The sequence below is a fragment of the Sinocyclocheilus grahami genome, unplaced genomic scaffold (genome assembly GCF_001515645.1).
Source record: "Sinocyclocheilus grahami isolate Dianchi unplaced genomic scaffold, SAMN03320097.WGS_v1.1 scaffold92.1, whole genome shotgun sequence".
Taxonomy (NCBI): domain Eukaryota; kingdom Metazoa; phylum Chordata; class Actinopteri; order Cypriniformes; family Cyprinidae; genus Sinocyclocheilus; species Sinocyclocheilus grahami.
The window spans coordinates 226407-246095 of NW_015505271.1; the positions used below are offsets into that span (position 1 = coordinate 226407).

The window sequence follows — 19689 nt, forward strand, 5'->3', positions numbered from 1 at the left end:
ACACAACCTACAACGTGGCCTGCTCTCGCCCTTGAAATGCTTTGTCCTTGCATGAGCTTAGACATAGCTGGAGCTTATAGACTTTGGACAGACAACAATAAATAAGACTCACAGAACATAAATCGTGACTGACACACACAGAGAGCTTCGCTGAATGACAGAAAGCTAGCGCCGGCGGCACCTCACGTGCTTTTAAAGCTTCCTGGTCATGACGTCACCCGCCGCGGACGTCTCGCCCATCGTTCGACTGATTACACATATGATTCAGAGCTTGATATCGCTGAAGGCGTTCCCCTAGCGTTTTCCGACGCAGCTCGAGTTCCCGAAGGGGAACTTAATTTTTGATTAGTACTATGCATTGCTAAGAACTTCATTTGGACAATTTTAAAGGCGATTTTCTCAGTATCTCTGCACCCTCAGATTCCAGATATTCAAATAGTTGTATCTCGGCCAAATATTGTCCTATCCTAACAAAAAATATATGATTGGAAAAGCTTATTTACTCAGCTGATGCATAAACCTCAATTTCCAAAAATGTACCCTTATGACTGGTTTTGTGGTCCAGGGTCACAAATGTGGTTGACACCATGAGGTACAAAGTAAAGGTAATTTAAGAATATGCAGTATGATACTGCAGTACACTGTAAAATAGGTAAAAAGTGACAAATAACACCATTAACAATAGAATTTTTAAATTTTAACAAAAACACTTCCATTTAAATCCTCAAGAGCTGAGGGGGTGGCAAATGAAACTAATATGGTTGAATTGATTGCACGTGAGAGACTTTATGCTTTGGCAACACTTTTATCGTGCCAATAAATTGCTTTGAATAGAATTTAATCCTAATTTATGAATTGAAATCTTACCTTCATACTAATTATGAATGAAGAAAACTTATTTTTTTGAAAACATGATGTTGTGGTTAATGCTCCAGACATGTAGAGCAGTGACTATGGTGTCATGTACTGTTCCCACTCTCACTGCCTTTTCTTTCCCTGCTTCATTTCCTGTCTACCCTCAACTGTCTCTATCAATAAAAGCTAAAACCCAAAATGGGAAAAAATGCTCTAAACTGAGTAGAGTTGGCAAAGTTATTCATGGGCATGCATGCATGCATGCATTCAGAAAAGATTAGCCATCGCTGAAGCTGATGAAGGTTGAATGCAAAGAGGCTTCATTGTTGTGTGTGAATAGGCTGCATTAGAAAACAAGCATTCACCAAGCATTAATCTTGAGTAGAAAAACAGTTAAAGAGCATGTTGTCTTCCTAGGTCATAGTTGCAATTCTTTGAAATGCAGTGGTTTGCAGCTGGCCATCGGGAGCACCAGGACGATTCCCGGTGGCCTGGTGGTTGATTTGGCCCGCTGCCCTGTTTATTATTATTATTATTTTATGTATTTATTTTTTATATATTTTTTGCCTTACCAATGTACCAAAGTGATAATTTCCATAAATTTTGTCATTCGCTAATAAATCGATATTAAATCATGAATCGGTTAGTCTTGACTGGCAGCGCTGTGCTTCACGTTTGTTCAGAGCATCAGTCAAACGGTTCCGAACAGAGTCGATGCGCGGGACTCGAGGAAGGAGAGGAAGCGGCCAGAAGAAGCAATTAAATGTAACGAAATTACTGACCTGGGCTGCGTTTCCCAAAAGCATCGTAAGCTTAAGCACATCGTAGAATGGAGCTACGATCAACTTAAGCTTACAATGCTTTTGGGAAACACAGCCCTGTGCAGGGCTTTAAGTGCAGGTCAGGTTAATCTGTAATACGCTACTGTAGTTTTGTCTTTATTAACCTAGTTGAGTGTTAAACTGTTAGCACCTGTTAGGCTATCAGGAGCACCCCATTATTATCATCAGTCTGAATACTGTGCTAAAGGACATCGTTATTGATTGGAAAGTTACATTAATAAATTTAGCAGACAGATATTCACATGGATTTATTGTATAGAAAGGGAGGGAGCTAGAGCAGACAGCAACACAAAAATATGAGTCAGCCCAAAATGCAATATTGTGTTCAGCATTAGGGTTTTTCAATGTACAAAATTTGGCACTAAGGCACTTTAGAAAATTTGTTTTAATATATTTGTATGAATTATAGGTTTGTTAAATCTTGGGTATTTAAGTCATTTTAAGAGAAATAACAATATTATGTGCAAACAAATTGCAGTGAGGTGGTTGTTTTGCAACAAGTTGGACACAGTTCTGTTAATAACTGTAGACCTGCTGGTGAAGAAGTGACAGGTACAAGAAAAAAGGGAGAGAGAGAGATACTGGAGAAAATTAAGAAAAGGAAAAGGGAAGTGAAGGTGCAGTTCAAGAGACAACCTTTAATTATTTTCCACGGCCCCGACTAAAGATTTAGACCTTTTTATGTGATGGTCAAATAGGCTAATAGGGTTGTCTGTGTTTCAGAATTTGTTGTGGGTGTATGGGATGGCCTGGATGAGTGTGAGATTTCCCGGCCTGAAATTTTGTCCCAGTTCACCCCTGGTTTGAAGAATATATATATTTGTTTCTGTTAAAGTGATGTGTGTAACTTAAAATACTTTCTCCTCTCCAACCTTAATATGTAGGGACAACAATAAGTAAGCTTTTTGCTTGTTTGCTTATTGAAGTTGCACCGATATTATTTTAAGAGTAAAGCTCTGTTGAAGACACTCTGTTTTGTGTTGACAGAAAAGTGAATTTACGGCTTTCAGATAAAAAAGATTATTTTATTGCATAAATGAAATGGACACAAATCCGTTTTGGTGAAGAGCAATGCATCTTTCTTAGTGACAGGCTGTGAATTGCTGCGTAGACGTATATTCAGATGTGTAATTTTTAGAATAAAGTGAGCCACACATACTGTATCTGACGAATCACATTGGAGATTAAATCTGTGGGATACAGCTGAGTCAGTGGTTTTCTGTTGGTTTTCCTATTAAAGAGCCTTGGATGTAATTTTTCGGTTCAAAATGTTATCAATATTGTTCATGCATGCACATGTTTGTGGGTTATACCTTAGACTCTGGATTTCATGCTTAAAAATATGCATTTATTTTTCATTTATCTATAAGCAACATGAATTGGAAACATGACACAGTTCACTTCCATAATCTGACGTATTTTCAAGTGAAAAAGGACAGTTAACATGAAAATATATAGTTCAACATTGGGAATTGATTGGCCTACACAGTAGAATGCCTTTAATCCCATAATAGCTATTTGGAAATTAGTTCAAATGAGTCCACATGGTCTAAGTGATGTCAGACAAAGAAAGTTGTTTCAGAGGAAGAACATTTTGATGCAGTTTATAGCATTTTGTTTAATAAAAGTTTGTTTGTTAATAAAACCAGGAATGTGCTCTAAGAAAATACATTGACACATGAACGTCTTTCTTCTTTTAGCAGTTCTTTTTTTTTAATTGCATCATAACACAGTCAAACTCTAAAAATTACCCATTTTAACAGTTGAAATACTCTGAGCCACTGCAAATTTGCTTCATGATGATAATTTGCACCTTTATGCATATCATTTGCACAATTGTGCATATCAAAATCATACTTTCATAATGTCCAAAACAACCAGACATCGTAATTTAACAATTAAACTGTAGTACTTTGAACCGATGTAAATTTGCAACATGGTGACCTCCCTATGTTCTTTATCAAATTTGCTTTTAATAGAGAGTCATTCTGTTTTGCCCTTGGCAGTGATTTCATTTTGCTGTATTACATAGTGAATGTCACTACAGCAGAAAGACCACAGCATTCTGAATGCACTGTACGAAGACTTGTGTGAGAGATTCTGCTTTTCAGAGCAGGTGATGTGGTAATGGATATACTAAATGTTCAGTGCACATACTAGAGCACAGAGCAAGGTCATTTGGAGAAGTGCTGTGTTGGTGTGTGCTTTATGTTTAGCTCCCTCCATTACCAGAATGCTTGCCTTCCATGATCCTTACAAACAGAAAAAACAATGAATTTCTGTAGGTCAACCTGCAGACCAAAAATAGCTTTAATGCATACTTCCCCGTTACACATTATGCAAAAGCAGTATATATGAAGCAAGTAATACTGACCAATACAAAGCCAAAATGCAGTAACTACACCCACACTGGAACTGAGAAAAATAGCTTCATAGTTTGGACAAAACCAACATGGCGAATGTAGTACTGTATCTGATAGTGTATTTAATACATACTATCTCCTACGTATAGAACATACTTGTACATACTAGGGATTGCACCGACTAATCGACTAGTCAACTTCAATGCTCTGCCATGATGCTTTAAGCTTGACGTCGACTAGTCGCTGGTCCTATAGAGGGCGCAACAGGATAAGAAATCTTTGAAGGACTTCCACATTTACGCTCCGTTTCCAAACAGTTCAAATGACAAATAAATGCATATTCTGAAAGCGCTCCACAAGACGTGTGATTATATTACTGGATGCTCGAAATTGAATGGGAGAATGCACGTTTGTGAGAAAAATAACGACCCAAATACAAAATAACTGATAAAAAAGCTGTTATAGGAGCAATAGCCGTGTGGGCAGCTCTGTGTCATATGCCATAGCTGTGCACAAGGTGTTTGTCACAGCTCCAGACTTATTTGTTCATTAATGACGTCATCAGCGACTAGTCGACTTCGACTCGACTTTCATCACATAAAAGTCGACTTCAAAAAAATCAGACGTCGTTCAACCCCTAGTACATACTCAGGAATTCTGACCTCATTGCTGTCTCACTCTCTTTTAACATACTTCAAGCACAGTGTCAGTGCAGTCAGATTGAGTTTCCTGCTCAGACAGAGAGTGAGTTTGTGCGTTTACATGCTTGTGTAAGAATGCCTCCAAGTGCAACCTAAGCCTGTTTTCACTTCACATGTGTAATACCAGCTTGCCCTTCCTATGGTCCAAGGCTCCATGTGGCAATGGAACAAAATTGCTGAAAAATTCATGCAAATGAGCTCCTTGTTTTATTCAAAGAGCTGGAAACTGAGCTGTAGGGCAACCATTGTTTTTGATTGCTATCAGTATAAAGTCTCTCCATGTAATTACAGTTAACAGCTACAATGGCTGTAAGGAACATCTAACAAGGCGAAAGACTAGCAAATTTCACAGTGGAATCTTAACAAAATTACAGTGTTTTAGGGAAAGGAAGAGAGAAAAGTAGGCGTAATGAACAAAAAAAAGAAAGACATCTCATCAGGTTTGTCACCTTAATTCTGTTTTTGGGATATTGGTGTTGGTTCATCCATGGTAACAGTTGGGATATCAATCAGGTGTGTTGTAGAGGGCAGCATTCTAGTTATCATTTGATAATACAGTGCAGCTATGTTTTATTTATTATTGATCAGTAAACTAATATGTTGAAATAATATTACAATTTTAAGTGTTTTCTATTTTAATATATTTTAAAATGTAATTTATTTTTGGTAAAGCTGAATTTTTCAGCAGCCATTACTCCAGTCTTCAGGGTCACATGATCCTTCAGAAATAATTCTAATGTGATTTGGTGCTCAAGAAACAAATCATTATATTTATAAGCACAGTGTTTATTTGGAATATAATTTTTTAAATAAATTTAAAACTGCTAAATAACTTCAAAATAATATTTAATAACACTAATAATTTATTAACACTGTTAATTGTCATCTATATGCCTCAATTGTAGTATACATTATTACACTAATATGCTTAATAGACTTAAAATTGGCATTTAAAATTTGATTTATTTCTAGTTTTTTTTTTAGCACACAATATTGTATGGAACTTTTATATCTAATGTTCAGTAATTGCTGGCTTTTTGGTATAGACGAGAAACCCTAAAAGTGAATTCTATTGGATCTCCAGCCCAAGCATATAATGATGAATGTATCACCGGGAAAATAAACTCAGTCATTAAATGGCTCCATAGTAGAGGTCTTCATGGGTCCACTTGGATTCGAAAACCCAAAGTCCGACCCCAGCGGGTTCGGGCACAAAATTTCTAATAGTGCCTCAGACACGGGTCAGGTTCGGTATTAGCGACCTCGGGTCACGGGTAATTTAAAATAAATGTGCTTTTTCCAAATGGACCCGATAAGACCCGAATTCTTTTAAACTATCCCGGATGTGTACTTGCACGTTCATGTTAAGTGAGGAACGCACATAGAAAAGGAGCGTACGTTTGTAATCTTGTACACAGAAATCATCTTATAGATATCTTATAAAAATCCACTCGCTTCATTATGCTGCGTGTTCATGCAGGGCAGAAGCCTTTCGCCGGAGATTAGGTTGCAGACAACGGCTATCGATTAAATTTTTATCAAACTATCACGTTTATTTTCCAAATCCACTGGTCACAATTGAAAGCCGAACTCATAAATAACTTGTATCCATCAAGTAGGCAATAATATAAAGTAACAATAAATTTAATAATTGTTCAATAAATCAAAGTAATGAAGAAGTGGACAAATCAGTCTGCAAGACATCGGGATTTTTCTTTACTGACTGCGGGGCTGCAGGCTGTGCACACTTCAATGTCGTTTACGTTTGAGTCCAGTCAGGTTCGAAAATAAATGCCATCGGGTTAGGTCGAACTCGGGACTAATTTCATCAGGTCTTTCTCGGGTCGGGTTTTTATTTAATTTTTTTTCATTTTAATGCATGTTGGGTTCGGGTAAGAAGTGATTTGAGTCGATTCGGAATGGGTACAATTGGGGGGGGGGGTATGAGTGGTTATGAACGAATGAATGAAACGTTTACGTGTTTCACTCTGTCTCGAATCGCGCTCGCGGAAAGCGTTTGAGAACCAGTGTCTCTTCCGTGGCTCGGTACGCTTTCAACTCGTTTTTTAAGTCTTGAGCAAGACTGTACGACATTCACGTTACATGATTTGACTGATTTTTACGTAGAAAGGGTGACAGCGCACCGCATTAAAAGAAATGATTATTCATGTTTTCATAACCGCTGGCCAAATAAAAAAATGAAACTAAAATTAAATCATCTTTGAGAGCAAGGGGGCCCCCTGGTGTTTCAGGGGCCCAACGGAGTTGCGTATTTTGCATATAGGGAGGATCGGCTCTGCGTATTTGATGTAAAATATGAAATAGGTCTTACAGCAGGCAGTGGGTGAACTCCTCAATTTCTGCCTGTGATATTTCAATCAAACTGGCCCCATTACTGGTAAATCACCTCCATTTGCATCCCACCAGGAACCACATAAGCAATCCCAAAGTAGCCGAGACATTTCTCCCCCTCTCGCTCTCATTCTTCACTCTGTTACATTTGTAGCTCATTTACCCTCAAGCGCTGATGAGGGGTTTGACCTCCGGGGTTAGGAGGAAAAAAATCTGCTGCAAGAAATGTTGTGCTATGCTCTTGATTTCCTCTTTCAACCCCATGCCCTTGCTCTGTCTGACATTCTGACCGTGATAAATGTGTCTGATGTGTTGCAGGGGAATGAGGAGGGAGATGTGGATAAAAACAAGTGCTGTACACTGTGTAACATGTCCTTTACTTCAGCGGTGGTAGCGCAGTCTCATTACCAAGGCAAGATCCATGCTAAGAGGCTCAAGCTTCTGCTGGGGGAACAGCCTGCCATAACAGCTAAAGGTATGTGTTAGACACACAAACACAGACATGCACACACGAAGCATTAAAAAGTTTCAAAAACTCCAGGAGGGTATTGATATATGAGGAGATCTGTCGGAGATGACTGCATGTGGCTGGAGGATCAGGGCAGGCGTTTGAAAGAGCCGGACACTCACAGTCTTGCACTGCACATCAGTGCTCACCGCCTACTTGCTTACAGGGGTAATTGACATAAAAATAAGGCGGAAGAATGTGTATGCGTCTGTCTGTGACTTTGTAAAAGGAGCTTTACAGAAGCAGCCAAATGAAAGCAGTGAGTTTGAGAATACTGTTATCACACTGTCTGCATATTTGTATTCATGTCTGTGTTCATTCTTGCATTAGGTTTCTATGATGCAGTGCTTTGCTGTGCATTTTAGGTTTCTGACCTGTTTACAGCACAATAGCGACCTGCCAAAAATTAGCAGGAAACACTCAGGGATCTGTGGGCTCTCATAAATCCTCTGCCTGTAGGAGGATGAAAAAAGGATATACAGTGTGTACAGTAGAGAGAGGCTTCGTGTGTCATTTCGATTTCAGCCAATGGAGAGAGGACTACACTGGCTCTCAGTTCCATTCAGCATCCATTAGTCACCAGCTTTCCTACTGGCTGTGCCTCCAAATGACCAATGTGTTTATTAATTACACTCTTCACTGGACAGCTGTGCCACATATGGCATAGTTAGGAGGCCCACCACATCACATCCAGTGTTTAGGATCAATTACACAATTCTAACGCTTGAGATGGAGCCACAGTCTGTCCACTATCTGTGTCAAACTGATGTAATCTAATGTGGATACAAGGCAGACTAGTGGATGAAAACCACTGTTTATTCTGTGAGATGTATTATTATTGTTATTATTATAATTATATAGAGGTACTTTTATAATTAAATGTATTTTATTATTATAATAAAAATAATAAAATAAAAATACATCTAAATAAAGTAATAATACATTATTTTTATTATTATTATTATAACATATCTAAATAAAATAAATAGTACATTTATTATTGTTGTTATTATTATTATAATTTTTTGTATAATCATTTTTGTTTTAATATTAGCCTTTAATAATAATTATATTAATTTATTAATTAATTAATTATTTATTAATAATAATAATAATAATATTAATAATTAAATGCAAGGCTATGTAGCATATCTGGCTTAAAATGTATTACCACTGTAGTCTTGTTTTTTTCTTTGCTCTCTCTCTCTCTCTCTCTCTATCTCTCTCTCTCTCTCTCTCTCTCTCTCTCTCTCTCTCTCCCCTTGTTCCTCCCATGTTTCCTGTCACTGACTGATGCCATCATTAGCTGTGCCATCTGCGTCTGATGGCTAGAGACAGACGAGGCTTGTGTCCCACTCCGAGTGGATTGAGGCAGAATGAGCAGGAAACACTCGGGGATCTGTGGGCTCTCAGAAATCCTTCGCCTGTAGGAGGATGCACAAAGGATATACAGTGTGTACAGTAGAGAGAGGCTTCATGCGTCATTTCCATTTCAGCCAATGGAGAGAGAGACTGGCTTTCAGTTCCGTTCAGCATCCATTAGTCACCAGCTTTCCTACTGGCTGTGCCTCCAAATGCCCAATCTGTTTATTAATTACACTCGTCACTGGACAGCTGTGCCGCATATGGCATAGTTAGGAGGCCCACCACATCACATCCAGTGTTTAGGATCAATTACACAATTCTAACGCTTGAGATGGAGCCACAGTCTGTCCACTATCTATGTCAAATTGATGTAATCTATTGGGAATACAAGGCAGACTAGTGGATGATAACCACTGTGTATCCTGTCGGATATTATTATTATTAATAATATAAAGTATAAAAAATATTATTACTTTTTATTTAGATGTATTTTGTATTTTATTATAATAATTTCGATTATGATTTGCCAAATATTGCACATTTATTATAATAAAAAAATAATTTAATGATAAAATACATCTAAATACAATTATAATATTTAGAATTATGTATTGTTATTTTTATGATTACATTGATTTTATTATTACAATAAATGTATAATATTTGAAAAACAATTATAATTATAATAAAAACAGTAAATAAAAATACATCTAACTAAAGTAATAATATTTTATTATTATTATAGAATATCTAGATAAAAGAACTAGTAATATTTATTATTATAATCATTAATGTTATTAATATAAACAATTATTTTATGTAGATGTATTTATATTTTATTATTTTTATTATAATTATGCTTATGATTTTTACACAAATATTACACATTTATTATAACAATTAAATACATTTAATGATAAAAAATTCCACTTAATAAAAACTAATAATAATAAATTATTATTATTATATAGACGTATTTTTATAATTACATTGATTTTATTATTATAATGTATACTATTTAAAACATATTCATAATTATTATAATAAAAACAAAGTAAAAATACATCTAAATAAAAAGTAATGATAATATTTTATTATTATTATTAAAAATATATTTATTATAAAATATCGAAATAAAATAAATTGATATTTATTATTGTAATTATTAAATCAATATAAATATTAAAAATTACTTTTCATTTAGATGTATTCATATTTTATTATAATAATTCTGCTTATGCTTTTTCAAATATTACACATTTATTATAATAAAATCAATTTAATGATTATAAAACCTCTAAGTAAAAACTAATAGTAGATTATTATTATTATTATTGTCGTTGTTGTTATAAAATATCTAAAACAATAAATATTTACCATTATTATTATTTGTATTATTTTTTTTTGTTTTAGAATTTTTTATTTAATATTACTATTAAAATAAACTCCTTGTCCTTATCACCCTGAATGGGCTTATTTTTGATAATGATTGCACATTTATCCATTACTTATCAACCTCATGGTGCAAATTATTGTTTAATGGTCTTGTGTGTTGCCATGTTAATTTAAAATTCAGTTTCATTCTTTTCACAGTAAATGCAAAAATGCAAGGCTATGTAGCATATCTGGCTTAAAATGTATTACCACTGTAGTCTTGTTTTTTTCTTTGCTCTCTCTCTCTCTCTCTCTTTATCTCTCTCTCTCTCTCTCTCTCTCTCTCTCTCTCTCTCTCTCCTTTTTTCTCCCATGTTTTCTCTTACTTAACTATAACTAGCTGTGCCATCTGCGTCTTATGGCTAGAGACAGACGAGGCTTGTGTCCCACTCCGAGGGGATTGAGGCAGACCATCAATCCCTCTGACATGTGGCATACTGAGACAGACTAGCTCTGGCCCAGCTTAACTGAGCAGAGAGGAGTTCTCTTGAAACTCAGTAAGCTTTTCAGTGCCCTGGCAATCTGGGGACAAACTGTAAACATGTTGCAGTGTCGCTTCAAAAAAAAAAGAAGTGCTGGTGTCTCTAAAAGTGTTTTTAGAGAAGCATTTTAGAGAGAAAGATTATCTATTAAGTACGGAAGTTCTAAGCGGCCATGCATTATTATTTTTTTCCTTCTTGTTTTCTGGTTATAACGACTTAATTTTCTCGTTATCTCGACATAACGAGAGTTGTTTTCTCGTTATAACGACTTAATTTTCTCGTTATCTCGACATAACGAGTTGTTTCCTCGTTATAACGACTTAATTTTCTTGTTATCTCGACAACACTGTAGAACATCACTGAATTAAATTAGCCTATACACTTTACATATAAATCACATTTCTTATCAATATACATTTAATGATTAACGATAAAGATTAATAATAAGGAAAAGAGGCACATTACAAATAGCCTAAGTCGTTGAAGCCTGTCCTACTGTAGATAAATAGAACATCCCCGCTTATTAACTTACAATCATGTACCTCAAAGAAGCACAAGTAAAGATATAGGTGCAAACAGAATACAGTGACGTCAACCTGGGTTTTAATAAGCAGTTATTTTATGACACAGAACGCGTTGGTGAAACTCATGCATCTAGCAAGAACTTAACACACAAAATATTCATATTGATTCAAGCATTTTACATTTATGAATGAATTAAATGTCAGTAATGAACAATACTGCACAAATTATAGCGATCACGAGGAAGGTCCTATTCTATCCCAAACGCGTACAGTAAAGTGGATATAGCCTACAACACCCCATCAGTTATATTCAGGTCAATAGTGCCACCTGTTGGCGCAGTTTTGTAACTTGGAGAACAACTTTTGTTATGTCGAGATCACGAGAAAATGAAGTCGTTATAATGAGAAAACAACTCCCGTTATGTCGAGATCATGAGAAAATTAAGTCGTTATAATGAGAAAACAACTCCCGTTATGTCGAGATCATGAGAAAATTAAGTCGTTATAATGAGAAAACAACTCCTGTTATGTCAAGATAATGAGAAAACAAGAAGGAAAAAATATATATTGCATGGCCGCTTAGAACTTCCGTAATTAAGTGATATTTGAATGTATAGTTTATTATTGAAGTTCAGAATTGGAATGTTGACGTGATCTCAAAGTCTGTTCCAGGTCAATTACAAATAATGATGTCTAAGAGTTTGAGATCAAGAAATCTTTTAAAAATCTAGTTCGAAACACAAATGCCGAATTCTTATAAATGTAATCTTTGTATTCGTGTTGGTTTAATTTGATTTTATAATGAATTCTTATAACAAAGTTTTCTTGGGATTACTGTTTGATCTGAACTAACCTTGCCTTTTTATAAAAAAGCCAAAATCTAGGTTGGCTTTTTATAAAAATCATATAACAGTCACATTGTGACTTTAAAGGGGTCATATGATGCGATTTAAATTTTTCCTTTCTCTTTGGAGTGATACAAGCTCTTGGTGCATAAAGAAGATCTGTAAAGTTGCAAAGACTAAAGTCTCAAATCCAAAGAGATATTCTTTATAAAAGTTAAGACTTGTCCACGCCTTCCTAAAACGACTTGTTTAAACATGCCCCCACATATCTACATCACTGTGTGGGAAGATTTGCATAACGCCACCCAAATGGTCATGCAAAGAAAGAAGACGTAACTTTTATTCCCGCTGTAGTATTGTTGTTGCTGCCGGCGCCATGTTGTGGAGATGCTCTGTGTTTAGTTGTGAAAGCGAAACTACTTTGTTTGCCCTTCCAAAAGAGGACGATATCCGCTTCATCATGCCTAGAGCTGATCCGTGCTGGTCGCTGAGGAAATACATCAACTTTGCGCAGTGGATTCTCAAGGCCGCTGGCCTCCGCTCACTCAAGCCCGCCGTGTGTGACGCTGCAAATACACAACATAATGTTCTTTTTAGCAACGTCATATGACCCCTTTAAGCTTTTTTTTAGAAATTGAAAATAGAAGATGTATATTCAAGTCACTGTCTTTCAGTTAAAATGTAAGGTATTTTTGAATAGCTTAATAGATCAAGTAAATGTGCATGCAAGTAATTTAATACTTGATGATGGTTTTAAGAAGTTAGCTTGTATTGTGTGATGTGTATCTTAGTGGCTCCTCCGCAGTTTGTGAAATAAAACCAGGGCATTCACAGGCCACTCTTATTGATTTCTGCATAACACACATAAGTGACGCGGCTGAGTGAAGCCAGTGACCTGAGCACAGCTCATCTCCTGGGAAACACTATTGTTTCAGCCAGAAATCAGCCAATAACACAAAACATCCTGTCTCTTTCTCCTCCTCCTCCTCCTCTTTTGTATTCAGTAAGACAAATGAGAAACCACTGAAAGGCTGTGTTTATTGACCTACATGTACATTTGTTTATTTATACATGACATTTAAGGGTACTACATCAATCTTATTAAATTACTCCGCAGGGTGGTTTGCAGTCAGGTCTGGTTGCTTATGATTCCTGTTACTACAATAAACATATTTGCCTTTGGTAAATATGGGAAAATTCTATTTTGTTTGTGTGTGTGTGTGTCTAGACTAGATATGCAGCAGTTTATTGTGGAAACTGGGCAGGCTACCTAATTATAATTTAAATATAATTATAATTATAATTTCCATTTGTTTTGTTTTTTTATTGTAAGGCAGTATTATGTTGTAAAATAGCTCAAATAGTGTATGTGGCCAAAAATTGCCTGCTTGTACAAAGGAGGGGACTAGATGAGATTCAGCAGTGAGAAAATTCTACAGAAACTCCTGCAAGGATTTTTTAGAGAGAAAAGCAGATAACTGCAAGGATTTAAAAAAAAAGGGGGGGGGGGGGGCCTTTGATCCTGTTTTGGTTGATCCAGAAATGGAATCTCTCAAGCTATACACCTTCACTGCATTAGGATAAGATTGCGTGTGAAATGCATATTCAGTGGTTTTGGTCATTTTTTTGCACACTAAAACTGTTTATAAGGCTCTTGCATGTTTTGTGCATAAATGTATTATGAATTTAATTAGAATGTAAATAAGACAAATAACACAAAGTAAATTTGCAGAGATGTAGCTTTATATTCAATTATATTCAGTGCTTTGTTTTCTTTTTGTTTGTTTTTTTCTGTGTAAAAAATTTATAATATGCATCAAATGCTTTCTGATATGTGTAAATGTATATGACAATTTGTATTTGGGAAAAAAATTGAAAAATCAAGTCATAATGATTTTTTTTTTCAAGTGCAACTTCTGAGTCAGAAATTATATAGCTTACAAATTTTACAATAAATCAGGTAACATGTAAAGGCAGCATAATCTTCATACCTAGGCCTGTAATCTACAACTGTGACATTTGACAAAGCATCATTTCTAGCATTATACACACATCGCCTTGTAGCGAATGGACCAATCAGACACACCGTTTTTCATTAGATTTAACAAATCAATTATTCATTAGATTAACAAATAGTCACAGACCCCTCACCCAATAAACATACTGGGTGCCAGGATGTCTGCAAACGACACCAGGCCCCTGGTCACCATGGAAACCACGACACCTTTGCTAGACCAGATACACTTTACGACTTAATGGCATGTTGAGAGTTCTCCCTCTCACTACATTTTTCATAGGAAAGACACATAATGCACAGTAAAAATGGACTCTTCTCTAATTCATTCATAGGAAAACCTTTCTGTGAATGAACACACATCTCCTCAGGACATTGTGTATACCATTACTGTTCGTGTATATTGTCTTTTGAATTGTATACTGTTTTTTATGCATGTTATGATAGACAACTAGTTAATATAACCTCACCTATATCATGTTTGGTCTCTATAAATTCATCTTTGGATGATCTGATTGAGAGTGCATATTACATGCTGATACCTATGCAACATATTCTAAGAATCTTTACTAGTTTGTGCATCAACACCCAATCGAATTACATATGCGAAATACCATGATTGGAGACAAAGAGTCATAAAACTTCCCAGTATTTCCAACCTCCCGCTTGGAATTTCAGCCTTTCTCATTGGACAAGCCCATCCTGAGAGGCGTCAATCTTCTCAGACCATAAAAGACTCACGCACAGTTCCGCCTTTTTTTCTTGTTGTTCTTCTTCTATTAAGAAGCGTGTTGGAGCCTGAGCCGGTGCAGGCATGCCTGTCGGGCTCCAACACATAGCCAGTCAGTCGGCAGTTCTGTTAGATTCTGAGAAGATGAGGATGTGAGCTAGAACTCTCCTAAGGACACCCTAAGTTTGTTTATTTAAATGTACGATACTTGCGTTGCCTTGGCCTGGAACGAGCGTACGGATGCAGTCTCGGATGAAAGTCTTGATGATGGTTTGGAGGTTCGGTGGTGTAGGAGTCGCGATCACCTTCTTCCGGGTTTGAAGAGTGATGAACTCCAAAGATGTTCTGACTGATTGGGAGTTTCTTCTTTCTCCAGGCTTCGGCCTTGACTTTCCATTCACCAAAGATCCTAGGATCTCAGCTGATGTCTCTCCTAGCTCTTTTTCACTTTTCACTGGGAAGAAACTCCCAATCACCATCGAGTCAGAACATCAAGTCTCATTTGCCCTTTCCCCTGTATGAGTGATTAATTGTGTGTGTGTGTGTGTGTATGTGTATGTTAGACTAGTTTAAGTGTTTATGTAGTTAATAAAGTCTTACTTGTATCACACTTGACGTTGTTCATTGTTTGCTCATAACTGGAGTCCCTAATCATGCAGATTTTTGCTACATGCTCTGAGTAGTATTGTACAGTAAGAAAGTTATTTTCCTTAACCAGGAAATTAACGTTCTTAGAATTAACAGACAGTTGACACTGAGAGGTCAAATGAATGCTTACAGCGGATCTAAATATTTATAAATGATTATAACTAGTTATGATTACTTATTCATATTTCCCCTTTGAGCTGATTCGCTACAGCCTGCACCTTGCATGTTCGCTTTCTAAATATTTCAGATATTTTGCATGTTTTCCCCCACAATTAAATGTGATAAAAGTATGTAGACGTGTGGGTTTACTCAGACCTAACAACACGCAACAGTTGTCGCTAAGGAATCACACAAAGTTTTGTGCATATGACTTGTGCAGGCTGTATGCTTGGATGAATGATCTCTTAGAAAGTCCCTCTCCATATTTATGTCACCCAAATCCAGTAGCTGTCTTTGTGCCTGCAGTAAATCTCCTGATAGATGACTCTTCCCTTATTGCCTAAACTGTCACCTGGAATTACCTGAAGTTTTTTTTGTTATTTCCTCCCACAGAATCTCATTAATGTTTGAAATCTCCTGCCTGCTGGTGTCAGAATATTGTTTGTTATAAAGGAGACAGGAAGCACATTGCCGGGGAATCTTTTTCACTGCAGCAGTGGCCATGAACTGATTTTTTTAGAATGTGAGAGACTTGAAATTATTTCAGTCAGTGCTTTTATGAACGTGTTTGTTGTTGTTGTTTTTTTCAACCTGCTATCCCTTCCTCTTTCCCTAATTCCATTTCTGTCATATATATAATAGAAATAGCCTCTCCTTAACCAGTGATACTCGGGAGCCTTCTAAGCGATTTTAAAATGCTTTTATGCTGCAGTAGGCAAAGGGCAGCAAATAAATGGAAGGATGGAGGTGCTTCTGCCTTCTGGGGATCAAGACATGCTCATTGCTCCTCCCTGAGCTTGTGAATAAGAGGCACAGTGGGGGAGTGGACAGTAAGGTGCTAATGATACACTAAAATAATGTAAAAGAGCTGGTTTCATTCCCAAAAAAGAGCTAGGAGTAACAGTCATGAACAAGGTTGTGGCCACCCCGGTGACCATGAGAACATTAAGTAAAACTGAGATAGCGGTAATGAACGACTTCAGTGTCACAGGCCTGTGGCACCAAATTTAATTTGAGCAGTACAGAAGGACTGTTAAGGCAGAAGTCTGGTTGCAGTAATTACATTGGGTGAGACATTGCCGTCTGCATTGGGAGACTAGTGATGGTGAGTGATGGTGATATTTCTGGAAGGACTTCATGAAAGGTAGTGTATATATTTGTTCAAAAGTTTGGGGTCAGTAAGTCTTTTTTATTCAAAAGTAAAAGTAAAGATATGTATAATGTTATAAAAGATTTCTGTTTACAATAAATGCTATTTTTGAACTTTCTATTCCTCAAATAATCCTGAAGAAATTTATCTCACAAAATATGAAGCAGCTCAACTGTTTTCAAGATTAATAAATATAAGATATGTCTCTTGAGCATCAGATGAGTATATTCAAATGATTTTTGAAGGATCATGTGACACTGAAGTCCGGAATAATGGCTGCTGAAAATTCAGCTTTGCCATCTCAGGGATAAATTACTTTTTTAAGTATAATTGAAATAGAAAAGAGTTATTTTAAATTCTGATATTTTAGAATGATTCACCAAACAAGTGAACTGTCACACAAGCAGACTGGCTATCCAACTTTTTGTGAATGACATGTGAGCAATGTTTTATAACGATGGTCCCTGCAGAACAAGAATACATGGCATTTTAGTACACACATATAACAATGAATCAGGGCATTCAGCTCCGCATATTCTATTCCACACACAAAACACAGTGACAGTGACAATATTAAAGCAAGGAACTGGTAGTAAGTGGTCACCATGTGACACATAACTCACAAGTGCAAATAATCTAGTAAATAATGTGGTAACACTTTACTTGAAGGGGTGTGCATAAGACTGACATGACACCTTCATAATCATGACATGACACATGACATAAATATGAAGGAGGTTTTATGCATGTTTATGACAACTGTCATTAAGTGTCATTCGCTCAGTTATGTCATTTTTAATGCAAATATGACATTATTTGACCTAACCCTACCCCTACCCTTACCCCTAACCATAGCCCATAACAAAGACATCTCAAACAATGTCATCTTTGCATTAAAAATTACATAACTGAGTGAATGACACTTAATGACAGTTGTCATAAACATGCATAAAAAACCTTCATATTCATGGCATGTGTCATGTCATGATTATGAAGGTGTCATGTCAGTCTTATGCACACCCCTTCAAGTAAAGTGTAACCAATAATGTCAAAAAGCTTGGTGACCCGGTATAAAACTCAGCTCTCTTGCATTGTACAAGGATGGTCTTGGTCTTGTGTTTGTACGAAACTAGAAACTTTCATGTTTTTCCTTTTGATGGATGACATTCTTTAAACCCCTGAGCTTGTAAATCAGTACTCCAATGTTTCAGTGCAGGTGCCAGATTCTGCCAATATCCATAGTGTTATACTGCAAGAGTCTGTCAGATACTCCAATAACTGCAGCAAGGGCTTAAGGGAGTTTTATGAATTACACATTATGTGTTTTATTTTACTGTCACTTTTATTAAATTTGTATTTGCCTTGCACTTTTGACATTTTGTTTATTGTCAAGGCAACATTTGTTCATGTATCAAATCATATATAAAGTTGCAAATAAGGCTGAAGAACAGTTTAGAGCAGTCAGTGTAAATGTGAACAAACTGTCAAAGATATTGGTTCAGTTCACTCTCATTCTCTCCGATTGTCCCTTCTGCCAAATAATGGGATGTGATGTCAAGGTTGAACAGAGCTTTTGTAAACATTGTCCATGGCAGAGTGGACAGCCACTGAGGTGTTAAAACCGATTGTTAGGCCCGGCATTATGATTCTCTGGTGTGTTTTGTGTTTATTCTTTATGCTCTGTGGTGATGCCGCCATCCATGCATGAAAATGCATAAGTATACAGTAAATGAGTAAAGAAGCTTGGCTTTGTGTGGGGGGGGTCAGACGCAGGACTGTCGGACACAATGCAAATCATCACCTTCCTGATAAAGTCAGTGACAACAGCTTGTTAGTTATGAAGAAGAGAATCAGAATCAGAAAGAGCTTTATTGCCAAGTATGTTTGCACATACAAGGAATTTGTTATAGTGTCACAAGCTTCCAGTACACGGAGACAACAACAACACACAGATAATAAAAGTGAGATGTGAATAAAATACACATGCATAAAAATATAAAATCTAAGATACTTAGGACATATCTAAACAGAAGGATAAGTAAAGTCCCAGTGATTGTGTTGTTGCTGTCAAGATCAGAAAGAATTTCCAACCAGAATCAGTGCAGTGAACAAGAATAAGACACATATTTTTCTTTGATTCATTGAGTTATCCAAGTAGTAAAATGTCATCACATAGCTGGGAATAATTTATGTGAGTTGTCTGAGCATGTACTTATAGAAAATCCAAAAATCCTCAAGCTATCTGGATTGCAAACAGGTCCAAATTCACTCTCTGAAAGCTCCAAATGAGAGTAAAACTTGGCTTTGGCAAATGAATAAAAAAACAAACAGTTGGTGGACAATTTGATTAGAAATGGCAATATTGCATGCTTTTAAACTGATAGTCCGCCACTTGTGATGTAAGCTATTCAAATCAAAACAGTCAACCCTCACCTATTCGAACAACTTTTATCTAAGTTACTTAAATTCATTTTTCTCTAGAAATCCATGTTGTGACAAACATATAGAATATTTTTCATGGTAAGCCTTTGAAACAGTAATAAGATGGACAAAATCAAAAATGTTTTCTTTGTTTTTGTGGCATGTGCATTTCACTGAGAAATGGAGACGGTAATGCTGCAAGTGACATTTCCTGTGATGTTTGTTACAATGTGAATGGAAAATTTTCAGGAATCATGATGAATGGAAAGTTCAAAAGAACAGCATTTAATTTAATG

General features: G+C 36.2%; 1 protein-coding gene across 1 annotated transcript in view; it reads left to right on the forward strand.

The window, feature by feature from the left end:
• The window catches only part of LOC107587306 (zinc finger matrin-type protein 4-like), an 82826-nt gene that overhangs the window by 47889 nt on the left and 15248 nt on the right, over positions 1-19689 (forward strand). Inside the window, exon 4 of the mRNA XM_016275022.1 lies at positions 7432-7588. Coding sequence (XP_016130508.1) covers positions 7432-7588 — 157 coding nt within the window. The remainder of the gene's footprint in view (positions 1-7431; positions 7589-19689) is intronic.